The sequence below is a fragment of the Channa argus genome, chromosome 9 (assembly GCF_033026475.1).
Source record: "Channa argus isolate prfri chromosome 9, Channa argus male v1.0, whole genome shotgun sequence".
Taxonomy (NCBI): Eukaryota; Metazoa; Chordata; class Actinopteri; order Anabantiformes; family Channidae; genus Channa; species Channa argus.
Genome location: NC_090205.1, coordinates 2,962,053 through 2,986,337, shown reverse-complemented (window position 1 = coordinate 2,986,337; position 24,285 = coordinate 2,962,053). Strand labels below are relative to the sequence as shown.

Here is a 24,285-nt window from a genome sequence, read left to right as displayed (position 1 = left end):
CACGACCGTGGTGGGTCTAATCAGCAAGAACGACGAGTCAGCCTACAGAGAGGAGGTGCAACGATTAACAGCCTGGTGTGGAGCAAACAACCTGTCTCTGAACGTTGACAAAACTAAAGAGATGGTTGTGGACTTCAGGAGAGCACAGGGTGACCATTCTCCATTGTTCATCGATGGATCCTCAGTGGAGATAGTCAAGAGCACCAAATTCCTTGGTGTTCATCTGGCGGACAACCTCACCTGGTCAGTCAACACCAGCTCCATCACCAAGAAGGCCCAGCAGCGTCTCTACTTCCTGAGAAGGCTGAGGAAAGCCCATCTCCCTCCCCCCATCCTGACCATGTTCTACAGAGGGACCATTGAGAGCATCCTGAGCAGCTGCATCACTGCCTGGTTTGGGAACTGCACCGTCGCGGATTGCAAGACCCTACAGAGGATAGTGAGGACAGCTGAGAAGATCATCGGAGTCTCTCTGCCCTCTATCATGCACATTTACACCACACGCTGCATCCGCAAAGCCAACAGCATTGTGGACGACCCCACACACCCATCACACACACTCTTCACACTCCTGCCATCAGGAAAGAGGTTCCGAAGCATTCGGGCCACCACATCCAGACTATGCAACAGTTTTTTCCCACAAGCCATCAGGCTCCTCAACACACAGAACTGAAATAGAACTTAAACACACTGCAAACCGAACTCAGCACATTCTCATCACTCACTACTCATCTCATTCCACCACCACTTATTTATTATTTATTTACTTTTATCATTCTACATTTACTGCACTACACTGTTTACCTGCTGCTTTTTTTTTTTTTTTTCACATTCCAATGCAATTGCACTTTTTTTACATGCTGGACATTTAAATGCACTATACCGTTTACATGCTGCTCTTTTTTTTTTAACACCCCTAGCACACTTAACTGAACTGTACTGTACTGTAAAATAGTATACAGTAGGTTTACTGGTCGGCACTGTCTTGGGTCTTGTGTCTTGTGTCCTGTCCTGTGTTACTTGTGTTGTCTGTCTACACTGTACGTCTGTACTGTTTTTTCGTCTGCACTGTTTGCACTTGGTTGCACTCGATGCACTTTATTATAGCTTGTGTTGTTTGTAGCACCTTGGTTCTTGGAGGAACGTTATCTCGTTTCTACTGTGTACTGTGTACCACTGTGTATAGTAGAAATGACAATAAAAGCCACTTGACTTGACTTGACTTGACTTGATCAGGTGGTGAGTGGTGACTGGTTTCCTCCAAACATGACACTTGAGTTTAATCTTTGTTGCCAGAGAATTTAGTTTCTCATGGTTTCAGGGTCCTTCAGGTGGCTGTCATGTGCCTTTTACTGAGGAGTGGTTTCTGTCTGGCCACTCTACCATAAAGGCCTGATTAGTGGAGTGCAGCAGAGGTGGTTGTTCTTCTGGAAGGTTCTCCTCTCTTCACAGAGAAATGGTAGAGCTCTTTCAAAGACCATCGAGTTCTTGGTCACCTCCCTGACTAAAGCCCTTCTCTCTCGATCACTCAATTTGGCCAGTCGGCGCGCTCTAGGAACAGTACTGGTGGTTCCAAACCTCTTCCATTCCATTTCCATGATGGAGCCCACTGTGATTATTGGGACCTTCAATGCTGCAAAAACTTTTCTGTACCCTTCCCCAGATATGTGCCTTGATACAGTCCATGAGGTCAACAGACAATTACTTAGACTTTATGATTATCAGTGATGATGATCAATGATGATCAGTGGAAACAGGCTGCACCAGAGCTCAATTTTAATAAATATTGACAAAAAAAAATATTTTACAAAAAACAACAAAAGCAACAACAAAAAGCAACAACAAAACATTATACAGGTTGGTAGGACACAAAATTAATAGCACGCAGGGGTGACAAACAAATGTACAGAGAAAAAGAGGAGGGGAGCTGATTGCACTCGCAGGATCCCCCAACACTCTAAACCTATAGCATCTTAAGTAGGAGCTAGTTCAGGTTGAGTGAGCAGTTTCAACTATAAGCTTTATCAAAAAGGAAGGTTTTAAGCCTAGTCTTAAAAGTAGAGAGAGAAGCTAGTGAAGGTGAAATATGATCTCTCTTACTGCAACATTTTGGATTAACTGAAGGCTTTTTAGACAGTTATTATTTCACCCCCAAAGTAGGGAATTACAGTAGTCCAACCTAGAAGTAACAAATACATACACTAGTTTTTTGGCATCACTTTGAGACAGGACGCTTCTAATTTTAGCAATGTTCCATAGGTGGAAGAAGGCTGTTCTAGAGATTTGTTTTATATGTGAGGTAAAGGACAAATCCTGGTCAAAAATAACTCCAAGGTTCCTCACCGCAGTACTGGAGGCCAAAGTTATTTCATCTAAAGTAAAGTAAAGTAAAAGTAGCAGAATCTTTCTTATGTTTTAGGCCCAAAGAGAATAATTTCAGTTTTGTCTGAATTTAGAAGCAGGAAATTGTAGGACATCCAGGTTTTTATGTCTTTTAAACATGCTTCAAGTTTGAGTAATTGGTAAGTATCTTCTGATTTTACACATAAATAGAGCTGGGTATCATCTGCATAGTAGTGGAAGTTTATGGAATGTTTCATGATAATTTTGCCTTAAGGTGACATATAGAGATTGAAAAGTATTGGTCCTAACACAGAGCCCTGTGGAACTCCATAACTAACCTTTGTGCAGAAAGATGATTCATCATTAACATGAACAAGTTGGAATCTGTCTGACAGATAAGATTTAAACCAATGCAAAGTGGTTCCTTTAATCCCAAAACCATGTTCCAGTCTCTGTAACAAAATGGTGTGGTCAGTGGTGTCAAATGCGGCACTAAGGTCCAGTAGGACGAGTGTGGACACAAGTCCATTATCTGATCCCAAAAGAAGATCGTTGGTGACCTTTACCAGTGCTGTTTCTGTACTATGATGAACTCTAAATCCTGACTGAAAGTCTTCATACTAATTATTCCTATGAAAGTGATCACATAATTGTTTTGCAACTACAAATAAACAGGAGAATGGATATTGGTCTATAGTTCGCAAAATCACCTGGATCAAGACAAAGTTTTTTAAGTTTAAGGAACCAGGGAGATGCAAATTTCAGGGTTGGCCTACAAAAATATTTCCCTCCTACAGCACTCTTTTTTGTGATCACAGTCTATCTAGGTTCACTTAGTTTCACTTGTGTACACTTTGCATCTCATGTTTGGTAGGAGCTGCGGCTAATGGAACGTGGCTCCACGTGATTCAAATATAACTGTGTTATGTTGTCACAAACTCAGTAGATGCAGTATAGGGAAGATTATACACAACAAGATGGTTCACCTGCTAGCTAAGCCTGTTAGCATCCTGTCACACAATCAGGCAACTGTATTACCATAGAAGAAGAGCCAAAAGAGTGAAACAACAAGAATTACAATTGCGATTCGTTAGGTTGTACTATTCGGGTGATTTACCTTTCTAGTGGCTTGGTGCCTCAATGGGCAGAGTGATATTTTGGTTCAAATCCCAAGACATTTGTCATTTCCCAAGACTTTGTGCAGCTCATGCACAAAGTCTATATATAATGTTCTTGCTAGCTCCCTGGGGCCTGTGGCTGGCCACTGCTCCCCCCAGTGGGATGGGTTAATGGCAGAACACTGTTTTCTTTGTAACATTTATATGTATAACAACCGATGAAGCATCTAATTTTTTTAGTGTTCACACCCAAAGTGGCTTGTGTACAAACTGCAAAGTGTTTCATGTTAAGTCTTATTTTGACGAGACTGTTTAAGAAGTGCAGTTGGGCTTGGCAGAAATGTGTGGGTGCTTCTCTTGCTGCATTATATCTAGTAAGCCAGGTAAGAGGCAGGGAATCCGACTAATGTTATGGACTGTTAGATCACAATGGTTGTATTCCATCAGATCTACTTGGTTAGAGGTGGTTCAGATTAAATTATGGGGAAAAGTACATCTGCAGGTAAACAGACTTCAACTCCAACAGAATCTACTCTTGAGTCTTAGGATTTAAGGATAACTATAAACTATAGTACACTGAGTGAGAAACGTACTTGTTAAAATTAAGATGTCACAATGTGTCAGTTGCTGAGTACAAACACAAACAGCAAGTCCTGTATAAATGCTCTGCAGAGGTTATTTCAAATGAAATCTCTGCACCTGAGGTGGGCAGAAAAAAAACAACAAATATGAAAGGCTTTAATATTATTTAATTTATCATTGGGGTGGCTGTAACTCAGTTGGAAGAGCAGTTGGCTATGAACCATGGGGTCAGTGGGTTAATGCCTGGTCCTCCTGGCTACATGTCGAAATGTCCCTGGTCAAAACACTGAACCCCACAATTGTCCCTAGTGTCTGATACTTAGTTGTACATGGCTTTAGATAAAGGCATCTGCTAATTGTAATCAATAGTTTTATAGTTTAGTTACTATTACTTCCCCCACCCCATAGTGGGCTGTGGGAAGAGGGGGCAAAAACACAGATCAACCAAAACAGGTAAAAAGTCCAGGGCAGAAAAGTAAGAAGTGTAGCCAGTGCAACTGTTGCTCCAGTCCTGTCAGTCAGAACCGCAGAAACATGGGCTCCAGCAAGAGCAGGAGCATCTTAAACAGAAACATCAACTTCAGCTATAACAGGGTTGTCATTGATCCCTAACTCAATTAAATTTCTACCAACACCGTGTTTTATTGGGCCTATCTGCTTTTACCTACAGCACGAATAAGGAAACAGGTTAAAACAAAAGCCTGGCTGTCTACAAACAGCTTCCATTTAAAAAGTACAATGTGATACCAACCTCTTAACCTAGTGTCTCTAACAAAGTCTCTCTATGTGTCTCTATGTGTTGCACATGTATAGGAAACCCCCACTTACTTACATCCAGCCTCCCACCACAACATAATCAAAAAATACAGACCAAAACGTGGACTTAAATAGTAGTAAATACAATATTAAACAAAATTATTGTGATTGTGATTGTGACAGTAAAGTAAGTTTTGTAAAGGCTTAATTATTTACTGACCCCCAACGTCTTCTATCTAAGATTGATTCTATCCGTTTTATAAATGCTCTACATGGCAACCAGGGCCATGTAAAGACTTGTATGAACTGAAAACAATTTGAAGTCGTTTTAGGAATTAAGTGAAAAGTAGTAAATTAGCTGGAATAGGAAATAGGTGATTTACCTGGATGTGGTACTAAAACAATTAAAATATTTCCTTGTTAACTGTATGTCAGTTCACAGATTATATGAAAATCAAGCAGTTCATTGAAAAGTATGTTTATGACTGTGAGCAGCAGCAAACCTATGAAAACCGGTTTGCAGACTCTTAAACTGAAAATGTTATTTTAATAGCTATATATTGCAGTCAATAAGAAATAAAATCATACAATCCTGTACATGCTGTGTATTTTCTACAGGTCTCATTTCAGTCTCTCTACAGGACGTTGGCCTCACAGGATCCAGGCTGCAGAATCTGAAGAGTAACAATTAGTTTAACAGCTCTTCTAAACCAGTTGTAAAACAAGGCATAGATCAGAGGGTTTAGACAGGGGTTAAAACAATAGAGGCAGAGCACAAGGATTCCATATGAGGTATTGAGCAAGTTTGATCCTGCAAAACAGACACAGTAAAATGGACAGAAACACATTAGAAACACAGCTACAAGAACACCAAGAGTCCTGGCTGCTTTCAGCTCAGACTTTCTTGATGTCACAGTCACTGAATGCTGCAGTGTAACAGCTGTAATGTGAGAGCGCATGGCACGAGCCTGAGACACAGCCACCACAAACACTCTCAGATTCAGAACGATGATGACAGTAACTGGAATAATAAAGGTCACAAAAATATCAACAGTTCCTAAAGTGTAGTCAATGAAAAACACACATTTTCCCAAGCAAGAAACATATACGTCTTTCTGAAATGGGTTATTTGTTACAAAGAAACTGCTGTAGAGGTTTGAACAGAGCCAACACAGAAAATTGCAAAGTTTCACTCTTCTCACAGTGACTCTGGTGGGATAATGCAGAGGGTCACAAATAGCCAAATAACGATCAACTGATATAAGAACCATGTTTCCAACTGAGGCAGATGTAGTGAGTGTGATAATGTACTTATACAGAGAACACATACGGTCACCAAGAAACCAGCAGGATGTTTTTCTGAGGATTTCACCAGGCATGAACACAAGGCCTACGATGAAGTCTGAGACCGACAGAGAGAGGAGGAGGAGGTTGGTGGGTTTGTTGAGCTGCCTGGAGGAAGAGGAGAATAAAGTTATACACATCAGAAAAATCAAAAAGTCTAATGATATAAGGTATAATTACAATTGTACTAGATGAAGTAGTTTGAGTATCTAACATGACTAAAACATAAGATTATACTGTATGTTTTACATTTTAAGCTTTGATGTTTAACAAGTAAAGGTTCAAAGTCACTTTTTTCTGTAAAATCTAACATCATACTAATAACATTTACAATGTTAAGGTGCTAATAAGAAACAAAACTCTGCCTGAAGTGAGAGATTGAGATAACGACAAGCAGGTTTAGAGCCACAGTGAGGACAGAGACAGGAGACATAAGAAAAGGCAGAATCACAGCGTCAGACCAAGAAATCAGTGGCTTCCTGCAGGAGGTGTTGAGGAGCTGTGGAAAGCAGAGCTCTGCTCCATCATGTACCTCCATCATCAGAGATGTGAAGAGAGCTGCAGCTGTAGCAGCTTTCTGACCACAACTCTGTCATACAACAGTTTTATCTGTGTGACACACACTTCATCAGTCCTCTGCTCTCAGTCTCTGCTGGGACCTTCGTCACATCATTCTCATTGTATTCTCGTTGGGCCTTACCACCCTGCCTTCGTTGTTTTCTTTTGTTTCTTTTCCAAATACAACTTAGCTTCCTGTTTTAGCAGTAAGTCTAATTCATTTTGCAGTAGATTGAAGACATCTGTATGTTGGCCCTGAGAGCTCAGAGTGACTGAGCCAGCTCTGACTAAAAGGTTTATCAAAAGGTTTTTAAGCCCAGACTTAAAAGTAGAGAGCATGTCTGCCTCCCAAGCTCGCACTACCACTAGGGGACTCACCAGCTCGGATGCAGACAGACCTCATACTGGTACAGTTGGGGCCACGCTGGCAGATGGCCAGTGTAGAATTGTTGTAGAATTACCAAATCTGTCCATCATGACATTTTCTTCTAGTAGTAACTTTTCGTTCACAGCACTGAGATAAGCATTCGCACTTTGTTGGTCACATACTATCTCACTCTTTATTAGCACAAATTGAAGTAACACAGCTAAAGCTTTCAAACCTAGTTTCATCTGCCCTTTGTGGTTGCTGTCTGTCAGCGAGTCCACTACCACATTAACTTTAGCCACAAAATGCTTCTCTAATGCAACAACAGCTCTTCAAACGCGGCATCTTGGTTCCTCCGTGCCCAGGGGATAACTGCATGAATCACAAGCATGTAGTTGTTGCAATGTTTCAAATGGTATCGGTGGCTCACCAACATGGAGAAGGAAGTAAACGAAACGAGTAAATGATACTGAAACGATTATCATTGTTGACAATTTGGTGTGTTGGTGAGTGAAGATAAGGAGACGAAGGAACTCTCACCATCTCGCATTAGCTCAACCATGACAATGAATACAACAGCTCCCATCTCACTCCACCTCTGTATAACCATTTTCTTACTCACTAACAGGGAAACCTTGGGGGGGGGGGGAGAAGCCATTGGCGTTGCAATGGCTTCTCCCCCCCTGGCTGTAACTGCTTCTATACCTTCTCCCTCAAGAGGCCACTAAAGAATCTTGCAGCCCTGTCAGACATCACACAGTTTTAAAAAGCAGCATCAACACCCACCTACAACGTTCAATACAAAAACTTTCTTGTAACATGGGCTGTATCACACCTGGGGCTCAGTCTGCCTGTCAGTCATGACAAAGCCTAAGCTACAAAAAGAAGCTTCCATCCCCAGCTCCACCTTCAGTGGAGGACTACAGCTTTGACCACTGACAATTCCATTGCTCTCTAAAGGTCATCAGGTAGGGATGCATTAACTTTGATAGATGGAACTACTTTTATCTCATTGTGGAGGGAATTACACTTCACTTAAATGACGACTCAGACCCTTGAGAGGCTTAGATTTCTTTGGGGAAACCCCCCAGGACTAAAATCTGCAGTGTAGCTAAGCCAGAAGGACTAAGGCTCATGTTTGAGGATAACAATGTTCACATTTTGGGCAGAGAAGACAGATGGTATGAGAGAGGAGTATGTGAAGCCATTTATGTTCATATGGAGAATCCTTCTCTTGACAGAGGAGGAGGAATCAGGCCCAACCTGTGTCCCATTTTTCATGCTGCCCCTTCATCCATCCCCAGGAAGATCAAGAGCACTTCACACATCCACCCAGAGGCCCACACCTAATGATCTGCATCAAAGGGTTTTAGGGGTTAGGGACATAATCATTACACCTTGATGACTCCACCCTGTTCTCACCTGCCACCTTAACAAGCCTATTGAGGCCAGGATGGAAAAAGGTCTGCTCTGGAGGATACAACTGGGTTCTCTGGCCACTTCATTCAGACTGAAGAAGCTGCTTGGATAAGTAGCAAAGGTTTCTAACCGAGAGGCGAGAAGTCCAGTTGACATGATTCAGTCTTCAGAGAACCAAACCTGCATGACTGAGAATATTTACTGACGATTCAAAGCACTGTTCAGGAAAATAGAAAGACCACACAGTGGGATTCTCTCTTCTTTATTGAGTCTCCACAAAGTGCAAGAAATGACTGGAATTATTGTTGTCATGATACCAAAGTTATAACTGCTGTTTGTGTAACAACACTCTTGTGGTGCAGTGTTGGTCGTTGAAGTGTTACTTGCTATGAAGAAATCGTTTTCCAGGAGAAAGGACTGTGTCTATATCATGCATCATGTAAACTGTCTTGTTGGTCAATTCACAGAATACATGAAAACAGGGGATTGGTTTTAAACATCTACACGGACTGAGCCACTGTAGCTCAAATCATTACACAGAATCTTTATTGTCATCGTTGAACACATTTAGCATTTAACCCATGGTGGGCAACCACAGGGACTAGTGCTGAGCATCAGGGACACACCTGGTGCATTAGCTAGGATTCTATCCTGCAGACCTCTGCATTCTAGCCTAAGGCTCAACGCATTGAGCCACAGCTGCATATTTAAACTATAGCAAACAGTTACTTCAGCAATGAAAAGATTACTTTACAAACACTGAGCACAGCAACACACGGATTCACTTAAATATCAATGATCACTTCTAATAGTCATCTATCATCTGTAGTTTAAGGAATGAAGCATTTTTACCTAAAAGTACAAACTATTTATACTTCAGACAATAAGACATGAAAACCTATTTTCAATCAAATGTACAATCATTTACCTTAAACCCCCGGTTCCTCCGGTTACATATCAAAGTGTCCTTGAGCAAGATACTGAACCCCAACTTAGTTGCTCCCGGTGAGTGTTGGCCAGCTGCATAGCAGCTCCCCCATCAGTGTATGAGTGTGTGTGTGATTGTGAGTAGGTGAATGAGAAGCAGTGTAAAGTGCATATAGGTGCAGACCATTTACCATTTACAGTTGTGTTCCTATACAGCCAGTCTCAATTCAGTCCCTCAAAGTCTCTCTACAGTATATTGGCCTCACAGGATCCAGGCTGCAGAATCTGAAGAGTGACAATGAGTTTAACAGCTCTTCTAAACCAGTTGTAAAACAAGGCATAGATCAGAGGGTTTAGACAGGGGTTAAAACAATAGAGGCAGAGCACAAGGATTCCATATGAGGTATTGAGCAAGTTTGATCCTGCAAGAGAGACACAGTAAAATGGACAGAAACACATTAGAAACACAGCTATAAGAATTCCAAGAGTCCTGGCTGCTTTCAGCTCAGACTTTCTTGATGTCACAGTCACTGAATGCTGCAGTGTAACAGCTGTAATGTGAGAGCGCATGGCACGAGCCTGAGACACAGCCACCACAAACACTCTCACATACAGAACTATGATGACGGTAACTGGAATAATAAAGCTCACAAAAACATCAATGACTCCTGTAATAGAGTCAACAAGAAAAACACACTCTCCATAACAGGACATATAATTGAGTTTTTGAAAGACTATATTTTTTATCAAGAGACTTCTGTAAAGAATTGAACTGAACCAACACAGAAAATTGCAAAGTTTCACTCTTCTCACAGTGACTCTGGTGGGATAATGCAGAGGGTGACAAATAGCCACATAACGATCGACTGATATAAGAACCATGTTTCCAACTGAGGCAGATGTAGTGAGTGTGATAATGTACTTATACAGAGAACACATACGGTCACCAAGAAACCAGCAGGATGTTTTCCTGAGGATTTCACCAGGCATGAACACAAGGCCTACGATGAAGTCTGAGACCGACAGAGAGAGGAGGAGGAGGTTGGTAGGTTTGTTGAGCTGCCTGGAGGAAGAGGAGAATACAGTTATACACATCAGAAAAATCAAAAAGTCTAAAGATATAAGGTATAATTACAATTGTACTAGATGAAGTAGTTTGAGTATCTAACATGACTAAAACATAAGATTATACTGTATGTTTTACATTTTAAACTTTGATGTTTAACATTGTTCACATGTCAAAGTAAAGGTTCAAAGTCGCTTTTTTCAGTAAAATCTAACATCATAGTAATAACATTTACAATGTTAAGGTGCTAATAAGAAACAAAACTCTGCCTGAAGTGAGAGATCGAGATAATAACGAGCAGGTTTAGAGCCACAGTGAGGACAGAGACAGAAGACAGCAGAAAACGCAGAAACACAACTTCAGACCAAGAAATCACTGGCTTCCTGCAGGAGGTGTTGAGGAGCTGTGGAAAGCAGAGCTCTGCTCCATCATGTACCTCCATCATCAGAGATGTGAAGAGAGCTGCAGCTGTAGCAGCTTTCTGACCACAACTCTGTCATACAACAGTTTTATCTGTGTGACACACACTTCATCAGTCCTCTGCTCTCAGTCTCTGCTGGGACCTCATGTCCCTCCTCCTTTCTACACATTACATCACGTTCTCTTTAGCTCTCACTACCCTGACATTGTCTTTTTTTCTTTTTACAACCTACCGACTTTGTTACTCACTTGACTGACTTTTGATATGAATTTTATTTATTCTCTCTCTCTCTTTATTTACCACACACAATCCAGGGTCCTGGACTGAGTGCAGCCACTTCACTTTGCTGAGCCAATTAAAAGTTGCAGTCTGCTGCAGTGCATCAGATGGTGACAGAGCACGTTCAGCATCTTCTCGTCTCTATTTGAGGTGCACAGGAGTTCAATTGACTGTAAAATTTACCCACTCAGACAATTAGTGAGCTGTGTTCTGCCCTCATTGCAGGTCCTGGGTTTGTAAATTGGCCAGCAAGCAAAATTACTCCCGATTGTTTACTGACATCCCCATAGCATGATGCTGCCACCACCATGCTTCACTGTAGAGATGGTATTGATCAGGTGGTGAGTGGTGACTGGTTTCCTCCAAACATGACACTTGAGTTTAATCTTTGTTGCCAGAGAATTTAGTTTCTCATGGTTTCAGGGTCCTTCAGGTGGCTGTCATGTGCCTTTTACTGAGGAGTGGTTTCTGTCTGGCCACTCTACCATAAAGGCCTGATTAGTGGAGTGCAGCAGAGGTGGTTGTTCTTCTGGAAGGTTCTCCTCTCTTCACAGAGAAATGGTAGAGCTCTTTCAAAGACCATCGAGTTCTTGGTCACCTCCCTGACTAAAGCCCTTCTCTCTCGATCACTCAATTTGGCCAGTCGGCGCGCTCTAGGAACAGTCCTGGTGGTTCCAAACCTCTTCTGTTCCATTTCCATGATGGAGCCCACTGTGATTATTGGGACCTTCAATGCTGCAAAAACTTTTCTGTACCCTTCCCCAGATATGTGCCTTGATACAGTCCATGAGGTCAACAGACAATTACTTAGACTTTATGATTATCAGTGATGATGATTAATGATGATCAGTGGAAACAGGCTGCACCAGAGCTCAATTTTAATAAATATTTAAAAATATTGGCAAATATTTCAAACAAACTTCTGTCACGTTGTCATTATCGGGGTTGGTTTGTAGAATTGAGGAATTACTTTGAGGAAAATAAAGAATTTGATCCATTTTGGAATAAGAATGTAACATAATGAAATGTGGAAAAAGTGAAGTGCTGTAAATACTTTCTGGATCCACTGGATATTGTACACCGTTTCTTTAAGCATCAAATATTGAAGCGTTCAGGTTTCCATTAAACTACACTGAAAGCTTAGAGCGTCAGTCATCGCCGCCAAGGGGTCAGCATGTAGTGCAAAGGGACTTGACAAAGGGACTTGACAAAGTGACGCTTTTTGACACTTCTGGGATGGCAATGAGCTGAAGTATCACATTTCTGTTTGTGCAGAGCTTATTTTCTGCCATATTGCAAACGTTTTGTTTAATTCATATCAACTTTATTTATATAGCGCCAATTTACAACAAAGTCATATCAAGGCACTTTACAGAATAAAGTCCAGACTATGCAAATATGTAGAAGCAACCCAACAAATCCCCCTTAAACAAGCCCTAGGCAACAGTGGAGAAGAAAAGCTCCCTTTAACGGAAGAAACCTCCAGGAGAACCAGGCTCAGGGTGGGCGGCCATGTGCCTTGACCGGTTGGGGTGAGTGGAAAGTGAAGAGAGGAAAGAAAAGAGCAACAAAAGCAACAACAAAAAGCAACATCAAAACATTATACAGGTTGGTAGGACACAAAATTAATAGCACACAGGGGTGACAAACAAATGTACAGAGAAAAAGAGGAGGGGAGCTCATTGCACTCGCAGGATCCCCCAACACTCTAAACCTATAGCATCTTAAGTAGGAGCTAGTTCAGGTTGAGTGAGCAGTTTCAACTATAAGCTTTATCAAAAAGGAAGGTTTTAAGCCTAGTCTTAAAAGTAGAGATGGTGTCTGCCCCCCGAATCTGGATTGGAAGCTGGTTCCACAGGAGAGGAGCTTGATAGCTAAAGGCTCTGCCTCCCATTCTACTTTTGCAAAATCTAGGAACCACAAGTAGGCCTGTATTCTGGGATCAAGTGGTCTAATCGGTCGATAGAGAACTATGAGATCTTTTAAATATGATGGAGCTTGACCATTAAGAGCTTTGTATGTAAGAAGCAGGGTTTTAAACTCTATTCTAGATTTAGACATTTTGGATTAACTGAAGGCTTTTTAGACAGTTATTATTTCACCCCCAAAGTAGGGAATTACAGTAGTCCAACCTAGAAGTAACAAATACATGGATTAGTTTTTTGGCATCACTTTGAGACAGGATGCTTCTAATTTTAGCAATGTTCCATAGGTGGAAGAAGGCTGTTCTAGAGATTTGTTTTATATGTGAGGTAAAGGACAAATCCTGGTCAAAAATAACTCCAAGGTTCCTCACCGCAGTACTGGAGGCCAAAGTTATTTCATCTAAAGTAAAGTAAAGTAAAAGTAGCAGAATCTTTCTTATGTTTTTAGGCCCAAAGAGAATAATTTCAGTTTTGTCTGAATTTAGAAGCAGGAAATTGTAGGACATCCAGGTTTTTATGTCTTTTAGACATGCTTCAAGTTTGAGTAATTGGTAAGTATCTTCTGATTTTACACATAAATAGAGCTGGGTATCATCTGCATAGTAGTGGAAGTTTATGGAATGTTTCATGATAATTTTGCCTTAAGGTGACATATAGAGATTGAAAAGTATTGGTCCTAACACAGAGCCCTGTGGAACTCCATAACTAACCTTTGTGCAGAAAGATGATTCATCATTAACATGAACGAGTTGGAATCTGTCTGACAGATAAGATTTAAACCAATGCAAAGTGGTTCCTTTAATCCCAAAACCATGTTCCAGTCTCTGTAACAAAATGGTGTGGTCAGTGGTGTCAAATGCGGCACTAAGGTCCAGTAGAACGAGTGTGGACACAAGTCCATTATCTGATCCCAAAAGAAGATCGTTGGTGACCTTTACCAGTGCTGTTTCTGTACTATGATGAACTCTAAATCCTGACTGAAAGTCTTCATACTAATTATTCCTATGAAAGTGATCACATAATTGTTTTGCAACTACAAATAAACAGGAGAATGGATATTGGTCTATAGTTCGCAAAATCACCTGGATCAAAACAAAGTTTTTTAAGTTTAAGGAACCAGGGAGATGCAAATTTCAGGGTTGGCCTACAAAAATATTTCCCTCCTACAGCACTCTTTTTTGTGATCACAGTCTATCTAGGTTCACTTATTTAAAGTTTCACTTGTGTACACTTTGCATCTCATGTTTGGTAGGAGCTGCGGCTAATGGAACGTGGCTCCACGTGATTCAAATATAACTGTGTTATGTTGTCACAAACTCAGTAGATGCAGTATAGGGAAGATTATACACAACAAGATGGTTCACCTGCTAGCTAAGCCTGTTAGCATCCTGTCACACAATCAGGCAACTGTATTACCATAGAAGAAGAGCCAAAAGAGTGAAACAACAAGAATTACAATTGCGATTCGTTAGGTTGTACTATTCGGGTGATTTACCTTTCTAGTGGCTTGGTGCCTCAATGGGCAGAGTGATATTTTGGTTCAAATCCCAAGACATTTGTCATTTCCCAAGACTTTGTGCAGCTCATGCACAAAGTCTATATATAATGTTCTTGCTAGCTCCCTGGGGCCTGTGGCTGGCCACTGCTCCCCCCAGTGGGATGGGTTAATGGCAGAACACTGTTTTCTTTGTAACATTTATATGTATAACAACCGATGAAGCATCTAATTTTTTTAGTGTTCACACCCAAAGTGGCTTGTGTACAAACTGCAAAGTGTTTCATGTTAAGTCTTATTTTGACGAGACTGTTTAAGAAGTGCAGTTGGGCTTGGCAGAAATGTGTGGGTGCTTCTCTTGCTGCATTATATCTAGTAAGCCAGGTAAGAGGCAGGGAATCCGACTAATGTTATGGACTGTTAGATCACAATGGTTGTATTCCATCAGATCTACTTGGTTAGAGGTGGTTCAGATTAAATTATGGGGAAAAGTACATCTGCAGGTAAACAGACTTCAACTCCAACAGAATCTACTCTTGAGTCTTAGGATTTAAGGATAACTATAAACTATAGTACACTGAGTGAGAAACGTACTTGTTAAAATTAAGATGTCACAATGTGTCAGTTGCTGAGTACAAACACAAACAGCAAGTCCTGTATAAATGCTCTGCAGAGGTTATTTCAAATGAAATCTCTGCACCTGAGGTGGGCAGAAAAAAAACAACAAATATGAAAGGCTTTAATATTATTTAATTTATCATTGGGGTGGCTGTAACTCAGTTGGAAGAGCAGTTGGCTATGAACCATGGGGTCAGTGGGTTAATGCCTGGTCCTCCTGGCTACATGTCGAAATGTCCCTGGTCAAAACACTGAACCCCACAATTGTCCCTAGTGTCTGATACTTAGTTGTACATGGCTTTAGATAAAGGCATCTGCTAATTGTAATCAATAGTTTTATAGTTTAGTTACTATTACTTCCCCCACCCCATAGTGGGCTGTGGGAAGAGGGGGCAAAAACACAGATCAACCAAAACAGGTAAAAAGTCCAGGGCAGAAAAGTAAGAAGTGTAGCCAGTGCAACTGTTGCTCCAGTCCTGTCAGTCAGAACCGCAGAAACATGGGCTCCAGCAAGAGCAGGAGCATCTTAAACAGAAACATCAACTTCAGCTATAACAGGGTTGTCATTGATCCCTAACTCAATTAAATTTCTACCAACACCGTGTTTTATTGGGCCTATCTGCTTTTACCTACAGCACGAATAAGGAAACAGGTTAAAACAAAAGCCTGGCTGTCTACAAACAGCTTCCATTTAAAAAGTACAATGTGATACCAACCTCTTAACCTAGTGTCTCTAACAAAGTCTCTCTATGTGTCTCTATGTGTTGCACATGTATAGGAAACCCCCACTTACTTACATCCAGCCTCCCACCACAACATAATCAAAAAATACAGACCAAAACGTGGACTTAAATAGTAGTAAATACAATATTAAACAAAATTATTGTGATTGTGATTGTGACAGTAAAGTAAGTTTTGTAAAGGCTTAATTATTTACTGACCCCCAACGTCTTCTATCTAAGATTGATTCTATCCGTTTTATAAATGCTCTACATGGCAACCAGGGCCATGTAAAGACTTGTATGAACTGAAAACAATTTGAAGTCGTTTTAGGAATTAAGTGAAAAGTAGTAAATTAGCTGGAATAGGAAATAGGTGATGTACCTGGATGTGGTACTAAAACAATTAAAATATTTCCTTGTTAACTGTATGTCAGTTCACAGATTATATGAAAATCAAGCAGTTCATTGAAAAGTATGTTTATGACTGTGAGCAGCAGCAAACCTATGAAAACCGGTTTGCAGACTCTTAAACTGAAAATGTTATTTTAATAGCTATATATTGCAGTCAATAAGAAATAAAATCATACAATCCTGTACATGCTGTGTATTTTCTACAGGTCTCATTTCAGTCTCTCTACAGGACGTTGGCCTCACAGGATCCAGGCTGCAGAATCTGAAGAGTAACAATGAGTTTAACAGCTCTTCTAAACCAGTTGTAAAACAAGGCATAGATCAGAGGGTTTAGACAGGGGTTAAAACAATAGAGGCAGAGCACAAGGATTCCATATGAGGTATTGAGCAAGTTTGATCCTGCAAAACAGACACAGTAAAATGGACAGAAACACATTAGAAACACAGCTACAAGAACACCAAGAGTCCTGGCTGCTTTCAGCTCAGACTTTCTTGATGTCACAGTCACTGAATGCTGCAGTGTAACAGCTGTAATGTGAGAGCGCATGGCACGAGCCTGAGACACAGCCACCACAAACACTCTCAGATTCAGAACGATGATGACAGTAACTGGAATAATAAAGGTCACAAAAATATCAACAGTTCCTAAAGTGTAGTCAATGAAAAACACACATTTTCCCAAGCAAGAAACATATACGTCTTTCTGAAATGGGTTATTTGTTACAAAGAAACTGCTGTAGAGGTTTGAACAGAGCCAACACAGAAAATTGCAAAGTTTCACTCTTCTCACAGTGACTCTGGTGGGATAATGCAGAGGGTCACAAATAGCCAAATAACGATCAACTGATATAAGAACCATGTTTCCAACTGAGGCAGATGTAGTGAGTGTGATAATGTACTTATACAGAGAACACATACGGTCACCAAGAAACCAGCAGGATGTTTTTCTGAGGATTTCACCAGGCATGAACACAAGGCCTACGATGAAGTCTGAGACCGACAGAGAGAGGAGGAGGAGGTTGGTGGGTTTGTTGAGCTGCCTGGAGGAAGAGGAGAATAAAGTTATACACATCAGAAAAATCAAAAAGTCTAATGATATAAGGTATAATTACAATTGTACTAGATGAAGTAGTTTGAGTATCTAACATGACTAAAACATAAGATTATACTGTATGTTTTACATTTTAAGCTTTGATGTTTAACAAGTAAAGGTTCAAAGTCACTTTTTTCTGTAAAATCTAACATCATACTAATAACATTTACAATGTTAAGGTGCTAATAAGAAACAAAACTCTGCCTGAAGTGAGAGATTGAGATAACGACAAGCAGGTTTAGAGCCACAGTGAGGACAGAGACAGGAGACATAAGAAAAGGCAGAATCACAGCGTCAGACCAAGAAATCAGTGGCTTCCTGCAGGAGGTGTTGAGGAGCTGTGGAAAGCAGAGCTCTGCTCCATCATGTACCTCCATCATCAGAGATGTGAAGAGAGCTGCAGCTGTAGCAGCTTTCTGACCACAACTCTGTCATACAACAGTTTTATCTGTGTGACACACACTTCATCAGTCCTCTGCTCTCAGTCTCTGCTGGGACCTTCGTCACATCATTCTCATTGTATTCTCGTTGGGCCTTACCACCCTGCCTTCGTTGTTTTCTTTTGTTTCTTTTCCAAATACAACTTAGCTTCCTGTTTTAGCAGTAAGTCTAATTCATTTTGCAGTAGATTGAAGACATCTGTATGTTGGCCCTGAGAGCTCAGAGTGACTGAGCCAGCTCTGACTAAAAGGTTTATCAAAAGGTTTTTAAGCCCAGACTTAAAAGTAGAGAGCATGTCTGCCTCCCAAGCTCGCACTACCACTAGGGGACTCACCAGCTCGGATGCAGACAGACCTCATACTGGTACAGTTGGGGCCACGCTGGCAGATGGCCAGTGTAGAATTGTTGTAGAATTACCAAATCTGTCCATCATGACATTTTCTTCTAGTAGTAACTTTTCGTTCACAGCACTGAGATAAGCATTCGCACTTTGTTGGTCACATACTATCTCACTCTTTATTAGCACAAATTGAAGTAACACAGCTAAAGCTTTCAAACCTAGTTTCATCTGCCCTTTGTGGTTGCTGTCTGTCAGCGAGTCCACTACCACATTAACTTTAGCCACAAAATGCTTCTCTAATGCAACAACAGCTCTTCAAACGCGGCATCTTGGTTCCTCCGTGCCCAGGGGATAACTGCATGAATCACAAGCATGTAGTTGTTGCAATGTTTCAAATGGTATCGGTGGCTCACCAACATGGAGAAGGAAGTAAACGAAACGAGTAAATGATACTGAAACGATTATCATTGTTGACAATTTGGTGTGTTGGTGAGTGAAGATAAGGAGACGAAGGAACTCTCACCATCTCGCATTAGCTCAACCATGACAATGAATACAACAGCTCCCATCTCACTCCACCTCTGTATAACCATTTTCTTACTCACTAACAGGGAAACCTTGGGGGGGGGGGGAGAAGCCATTGGCGTTGCAATGGCTTCTCCCCCCCTGGCTGTAACTGCTTCTATACCTTCTCCCTCAAGAGGCCACTAAAGAATCTTGCAGCCCTGTCAGACATCACACAGTTTTAAAAAGCAGCATCAACACCCACCTACAACGTTCAATACAAAAACTTTCTTGTAACATGGGCTGTATCACACCTGGGGCTCAGTCTGCCTGTCAGTCATGACAAAGCCTAAGCTACAAAAAGAAGCTTCCATCCCCAGCTCCACCTTCAGTGGAGGACTACAGCTTTGACCACTGACAATTCCATTGCTCTCTAAAGGTCATCAGGTAGGGATGCATTAACTTTGATAGATGGAACTACTTTTATCTCATTGTGGAGGGAATTACACTTCACTTAAATGACGACTCAGACCCTTGAGAGGCTTAGATTTCTTTGGGGAAACCCCCCAGGACTAAAATCTGCAGTGTAGCTAAGCCAGAAGGACTAAGGCTCATGTTTGAGGATAACAATGTTCACATTTTGGGCAGAGAAGACAGATGGTATGAGAGAGGAGTATGTGAAGCCATTTATGTTCATATGGAGAATCCTTCTCTTGACAGAGGAGGAGGAATCAGGCCCAACCTGTGTCCCATTTTTCATGCTGCCCCTTCATCCATCCCCAGGAAGATCAAGAGCACTTCACACATCCACCCAGAGGCCCACACCTAATGATCTGCATCAAAGGGTTTTAGGGGTTAGGGACATAATCATTACACCTTGATGACTCCACCCTGTTCTCACCTGCCACCTTAACAAGCCTATTGAGGCCAGGATGGAAAAAGGTCTGCTCTGGAGGATACAACTGGGTTCTCTGGCCACTTCATTCAGACTGAAGAAGCTGCTTGGATAAGTAGCAAAGGTTTCTAACCGAGAGGCGAGAAGTCCAGTTGACATGATTCAGTCTTCAGAGAACCAAACCTGCATGACTGAGAATATTTACTGACGATTCAAAGCACTGTTCAGGAAAATAGAAAGACCACACAGTGGGATTCTCTCTTCTTTATTGAGTCTCCACAAAGTGCAAGAAATGACTGGAATTATTGTTGTCATGATACCAAAGTTATAACTGCTGTTTGTGTAACAACACTCTTGTGGTGCAGTGTTGGTCGTTGAAGTGTTACTTGCTATGAAGAAATCGTTTTCCAGGAGAAAGGACTGTGTCTATATCATGCATCATGTAAACTGTCTTGTTGGTCAATTCACAGAATACATGAAAACAGGGGATTGGTTTTAAACATCTACACGGACTGAGCCACTGTAGCTCAAATCATTACACAGAATCTTTATTGTCATCGTTGAACACATTTAGCATTTAACCCATGGTGGGCAACCACAGGGACTAGTGCTGAGCATCAGGGACACACCTGGTGCATTAGCTAGGATTCTATCCTGCAGACCTCTGCATTCTAGCCTAAGGCTCAACGCATTGAGCCACAGCTGCATATTTAAACTATAGCAAACAGTTACTTCAGCAATGAAAAGATTACTTTACAAACACTGAGCACAGCAACACACGGATTCACTTAAATATCAATGATCACTTCTAATAGTCATCTATCATCTGTAGTTTAAGGAATGAAGCATTTTTACCTAAAAGTACAAACTATTTATACTTCAGACAATAAGACATGAAAACCTATTTTCAATCAAATGTACAATCATTTACCTTAAACCCCCGGTTCCTCCGGTTACATATCAAAGTGTCCTTGAGCAAGATACTGAACCCCAACTTAGTTGCTCCCGGTGAGTGTTGGCCAGCTGCATAGCAGCTCCCCCATCAGTGTATGAGTGTGTGTGTGATTGTGAGTAGGTGAATGAGAAGCAGTGTAAAGTGCATATAGGTGCAGACCATTTACCATTTACAGTTGTGTTCCTATACAGCCAGTCTCAATTCAGTCCCTCAAAGTCTCTCTACAGTATATTGGCCTCACAGGATCCAGGCTGCAGAATCTGAAGAGTGACAATGAGTTTAACAGCTCTTCTAAACCAGTTGTAAAACAAGGCATAGATCAGAGGGTTTAGACAGGGGTTAAAACAATAGAGGCAGAGCACAAGGATTCCATATGAGGTATTGAGCAAGTTTGATCCTGCAAGAGAGACACAGTAAAATGGACAGAAACACATTAGAAACACAGCTATAAGAATTCCAAGAGTCCTGGCTGCTTTCAGCTCAGACTTTCTTGATGTCACAGTCACTGAATGCTGCAGTGTAACAGCTGTAATGTGAGAGCGCATGGCACGAGCCTGAGACACAGCCACCACAAACACTCTCACATACAGAACTATGATGACGGTAACTGGAATAATAAAGCTCACAAAAACATCAATGACTCCTGTAATAGAGTCAACAAGAAAAACACACTCTCCATAACAGGACATATAATTGAGTTTTTGAAAGACTATATTTTTTATCAAGAGACTTCTGTAAAGAATTGAACTGAACCAACACAGAAAATTGCAAAGTTTCACTCTTCTCACAGTGACTCTGGTGGGATAATGCAGAGGGTGACAAATAGCCACATAACGATCGACTGATATAAGAACCATGTTTCCAACTGAGGCAGATGTAGTGAGTGTGATAATGTACTTATACAGAGAACACATACGGTCACCAAGAAACCAGCAGGATGTTTTCCTGAGGATTTCACCAGGCATGAACACAAGGCCTACGATGAAGTCTGAGACCGACAGAGAGAGGAGGAGGAGGTTGGTAGGTTTGTTGAGCTGCCTGGAGGAAGAGGAGAATACAGTTATACACATCAGAAAAATCAAAAAGTCTAAAGATATAAGGTATAATTACAATTGTACTAGATGAAGTAGTTTGAGTATCTAACATGACTAAAACATAAGATTATACTGTATGTTTTACATTTTAAACTTTGATGTTTAACATTGTTCACATGTCAAAGTAAAGGTTCAAAGTCGCTTTTTTCAGTAAAATCTAACATCATAGTAATAACATTTACAATGTTAAGGTGCTAATAAGAAACAAAACTCTGCCTGAAGTGAGAGATCGAGATAATAACGAGCAGGTTTAGAGCCACAGTGAGGACAGAGACAGAAGACAGCAGAAAACGCAGAAACACAACTTCAGACCAAGAAATCACTGGCTTCCTGCAGGAGGTGTTGAGGAGCTGTGGAAAGCAGAGCTCTGCTCCATCATGTACCTCCATCATCAGAGATGTGAAGAGAGCTGCAGCTGTAGCAGCTTTCTGACCACAACTCTGTCATACAACAGTTTTATCTGTGTGACACACACTTCATCAGTCCTCTGCTCTCAGTCTCTGCTGGGACCTCATGTCCCTCCTCCTTTCTACACATTACATCACGTTCTCTTTAGCTCTCACTACCCTGACATTGTCTTTTTTTCTTTTTACAACCTACCGACTTTGTTACTCACTTGACTGACTTTTGATATGAATTTTATTTATTCTCTCTCTCTCTTTATTTACCACACACAATCCAGGGTCCTGGACTGAGTGCAGCCACTTCACTTTGCTGAGCCAATTAAAAGTTGCAGTCTGCTGCAGTGCATCAGATGGTGACAGAGCACGTTCAGCATCTTCTCGTCTCTATTTGAGGTGCACAGGAGTTCAATTGACTGTAAAATTTACCCACTCAGACAATTAGTGAGCTGTGTTCTGCCCTCATTGCAGGTCCTGGGTTTGTAAATTGGCCAGCAAGCAAAATTACTCCCGATTGTTTACTGACATCCCCATAGCATGATGCTGCCACCACCATGCTTCACTGTAGAGATGGTATTGATCAGGTGGTGAGTGGTGACTGGTTTCCTCCAAACATGACACTTGAGTTTAATCTTTGTTGCCAGAGAATTTAGTTTCTCATGGTTTCAGGGTCCTTCAGGTGGCTGTCATGTGCCTTTTACTGAGGAGTGGTTTCTGTCTGGCCACTCTACCATAAAGGCCTGATTAGTGGAGTGCAGCAGAGGTGGTTGTTCTTCTGGAAGGTTCTCCTCTCTTCACAGAGAAATGGTAGAGCTCTTTCAAAGACCATCGAGTTCTTGGTCACCTCCCTGACTAAAGCCCTTCTCTCTCGATCACTCAATTTGGCCAGTCGGCGCGCTCTAGGAACAGTCCTGGTGGTTCCAAACCTCTTCTGTTCCATTTCCATGATGGAGCCCACTGTGATTATTGGGACCTTCAATGCTGCAAAAACTTTTCTGTACCCTTCCCCAGATATGTGCCTTGATACAGTCCATGAGGTCAACAGACAATTACTTAGACTTTATGATTATCAGTGATGATGATCAATGATGATCAGTGGAAACAGGCTGCACCAGAGCTCAATTTTAATAAATATTTAAAAATATTGGCAAATATTTCAAACAAACTTCTGTCACGTTGTCATTATCGGGGTTGGTTTGTAGAATTGAGGAATTACTTTGAGGAAAATAAAGAATTTGATCCATTTTGGAATAAGAATGTAACATAATGAAATGTGGAAAAAGTGAAGTGCTGTAAATACTTTCTGGATCCACTGGATATTGTACACCGTTTCTTTAAGCATCAAATATTGAAGCGTTCAGGTTTCCATTAAACTACACTGAAAGCTTAGAGCGTCAGTCATCGCCGCCAAGGGGTCAGCATGTAGTGCAAAGGGACTTGACAAAGGGACTTGACAAAGTGACGCTTTTTGACACTTCTGGGATGGCAATGAGCTGAAGTATCACATTTCTGTTTGTGCAGAGCTTATTTTCTGCCATATTGCAAACGTTTTGTTTAATTCAATTCAACTTTATTTATATAGCGCCAATTTACAACAAAGTCATATCAAGGCACTTTACAGAATAAAGTCCAGACTATGCAAGTATGTAGAAGCAACCCAACAAATCCCCCTTAAACAAGCCCTAGGCAACAGTGGAGAAGAAAAACTCCCTTTAACGGAAGAAACCTCCAGGAGAACCAGGCTCAGGGTGGGCGGCCATGTGCCTTGACCGGTTGGGGTGAGTGGAAAGTGAAGAGAGGAAAGAAAAGAGCAACAAAAGCAACAACAAAAAGCAACATCAAAATATTATACAGGTTGGTAGGACACAAAATTAATAGCACACAGGGGTGACAAACAAATGTACAGAGAAAAAGAGGAGGGGAGCTCATTGCACTCGCAGGATCCCCCAACACTCTAAACCTATAGCATCTTAAGTAGGAGCTAGTTCAGGTTGAGTGAGCAGTTTCAACTATAAGCTTTATCAAAAAGGAAGGTTTTAAGCCTAGTCTTAAAAGTAGAGATGGTGTCTGCCCCCCGAATCTGGATTGGAAGCTGGTTCCACAGGAGAGGAGCTTGATAGCTAAAGGCTCTGCCTCCCATTCTACTTTTGCAAAATCTAGGAACCACAAGTAGGCCTGTATTCTGGGATCAAGTGGTCTAATCGGTCGATA

General features: G+C 41.2%; 4 protein-coding genes across 4 annotated transcripts; all 4 read right to left on the bottom strand.

Annotated features, from left to right (window-relative positions):
- Positions 1–5,434: 5,434 nt before the first annotated feature.
- Positions 5,435–7,104, bottom strand: LOC137132912 (trace amine-associated receptor 13c-like). The gene is made up of 2 exons (XM_067515931.1): positions 7,100–7,104; positions 5,435–6,251 (listed from the first exon to the last, which is right to left on the bottom strand). Exons 1-2 carry the CDS (start codon positions 7,102–7,104, stop codon positions 5,435–5,437), a joined length of 822 nt encoding a protein of 273 aa, XP_067372032.1.
- Positions 7,105–9,528: 2,424 nt separating this feature from the next.
- Positions 9,529–10,922, bottom strand: LOC137132911 (trace amine-associated receptor 13c-like). Its single transcript, XM_067515930.1, has 2 exons — positions 10,750–10,922; positions 9,529–10,477 (listed from the first exon to the last, which is right to left on the bottom strand). The coding sequence occupies exons 1-2, from the start codon at positions 10,920–10,922 to the stop codon at positions 9,661–9,663; spliced, it is 990 nt and encodes a 329-aa protein (XP_067372031.1). The 3' UTR covers positions 9,529–9,660.
- Positions 10,923–16,574: 5,652 nt separating this feature from the next.
- LOC137132910 (trace amine-associated receptor 13c-like) lies at positions 16,575–18,244 on the bottom strand. The gene is made up of 2 exons (XM_067515929.1): positions 18,240–18,244; positions 16,575–17,391 (listed from the first exon to the last, which is right to left on the bottom strand). The coding sequence occupies exons 1-2, from the start codon at positions 18,242–18,244 to the stop codon at positions 16,575–16,577; spliced, it is 822 nt and encodes a 273-aa protein (XP_067372030.1).
- A 2,424-nt stretch (positions 18,245–20,668) lies between these two features.
- On the bottom strand, positions 20,669–22,062 carry LOC137132909 (trace amine-associated receptor 13c-like). The gene is made up of 2 exons (XM_067515928.1): positions 21,890–22,062; positions 20,669–21,617 (listed from the first exon to the last, which is right to left on the bottom strand). Exons 1-2 carry the CDS (start codon positions 22,060–22,062, stop codon positions 20,801–20,803), a joined length of 990 nt encoding a protein of 329 aa, XP_067372029.1. The 3' UTR covers positions 20,669–20,800.
- Between the last annotated feature and the right edge of the window lie 2,223 nt (positions 22,063–24,285).

Bases quoted from the DNA above. Each gene is read 5' to 3' on its own strand.
- LOC137132911 (XM_067515930.1), bottom strand. From the start codon at position 10,922: ATGGAGGTACATGATGGAGCAGAGCTCTGCTTTCCACAGCTCCTCAAC. The intron at 10,478-10,749 runs GCAGAGTTTTGT...CTCTTCCTCCAG, and splicing joins ATCTCGATCTCTCACTTCAG to GCAGCTCAACAAACCTACCA.
- LOC137132909 (XM_067515928.1), bottom strand. From the start codon at position 22,062: ATGGAGGTACATGATGGAGCAGAGCTCTGCTTTCCACAGCTCCTCAAC. The intron at 21,618-21,889 runs GCAGAGTTTTGT...CTCTTCCTCCAG, and splicing joins ATCTCGATCTCTCACTTCAG to GCAGCTCAACAAACCTACCA.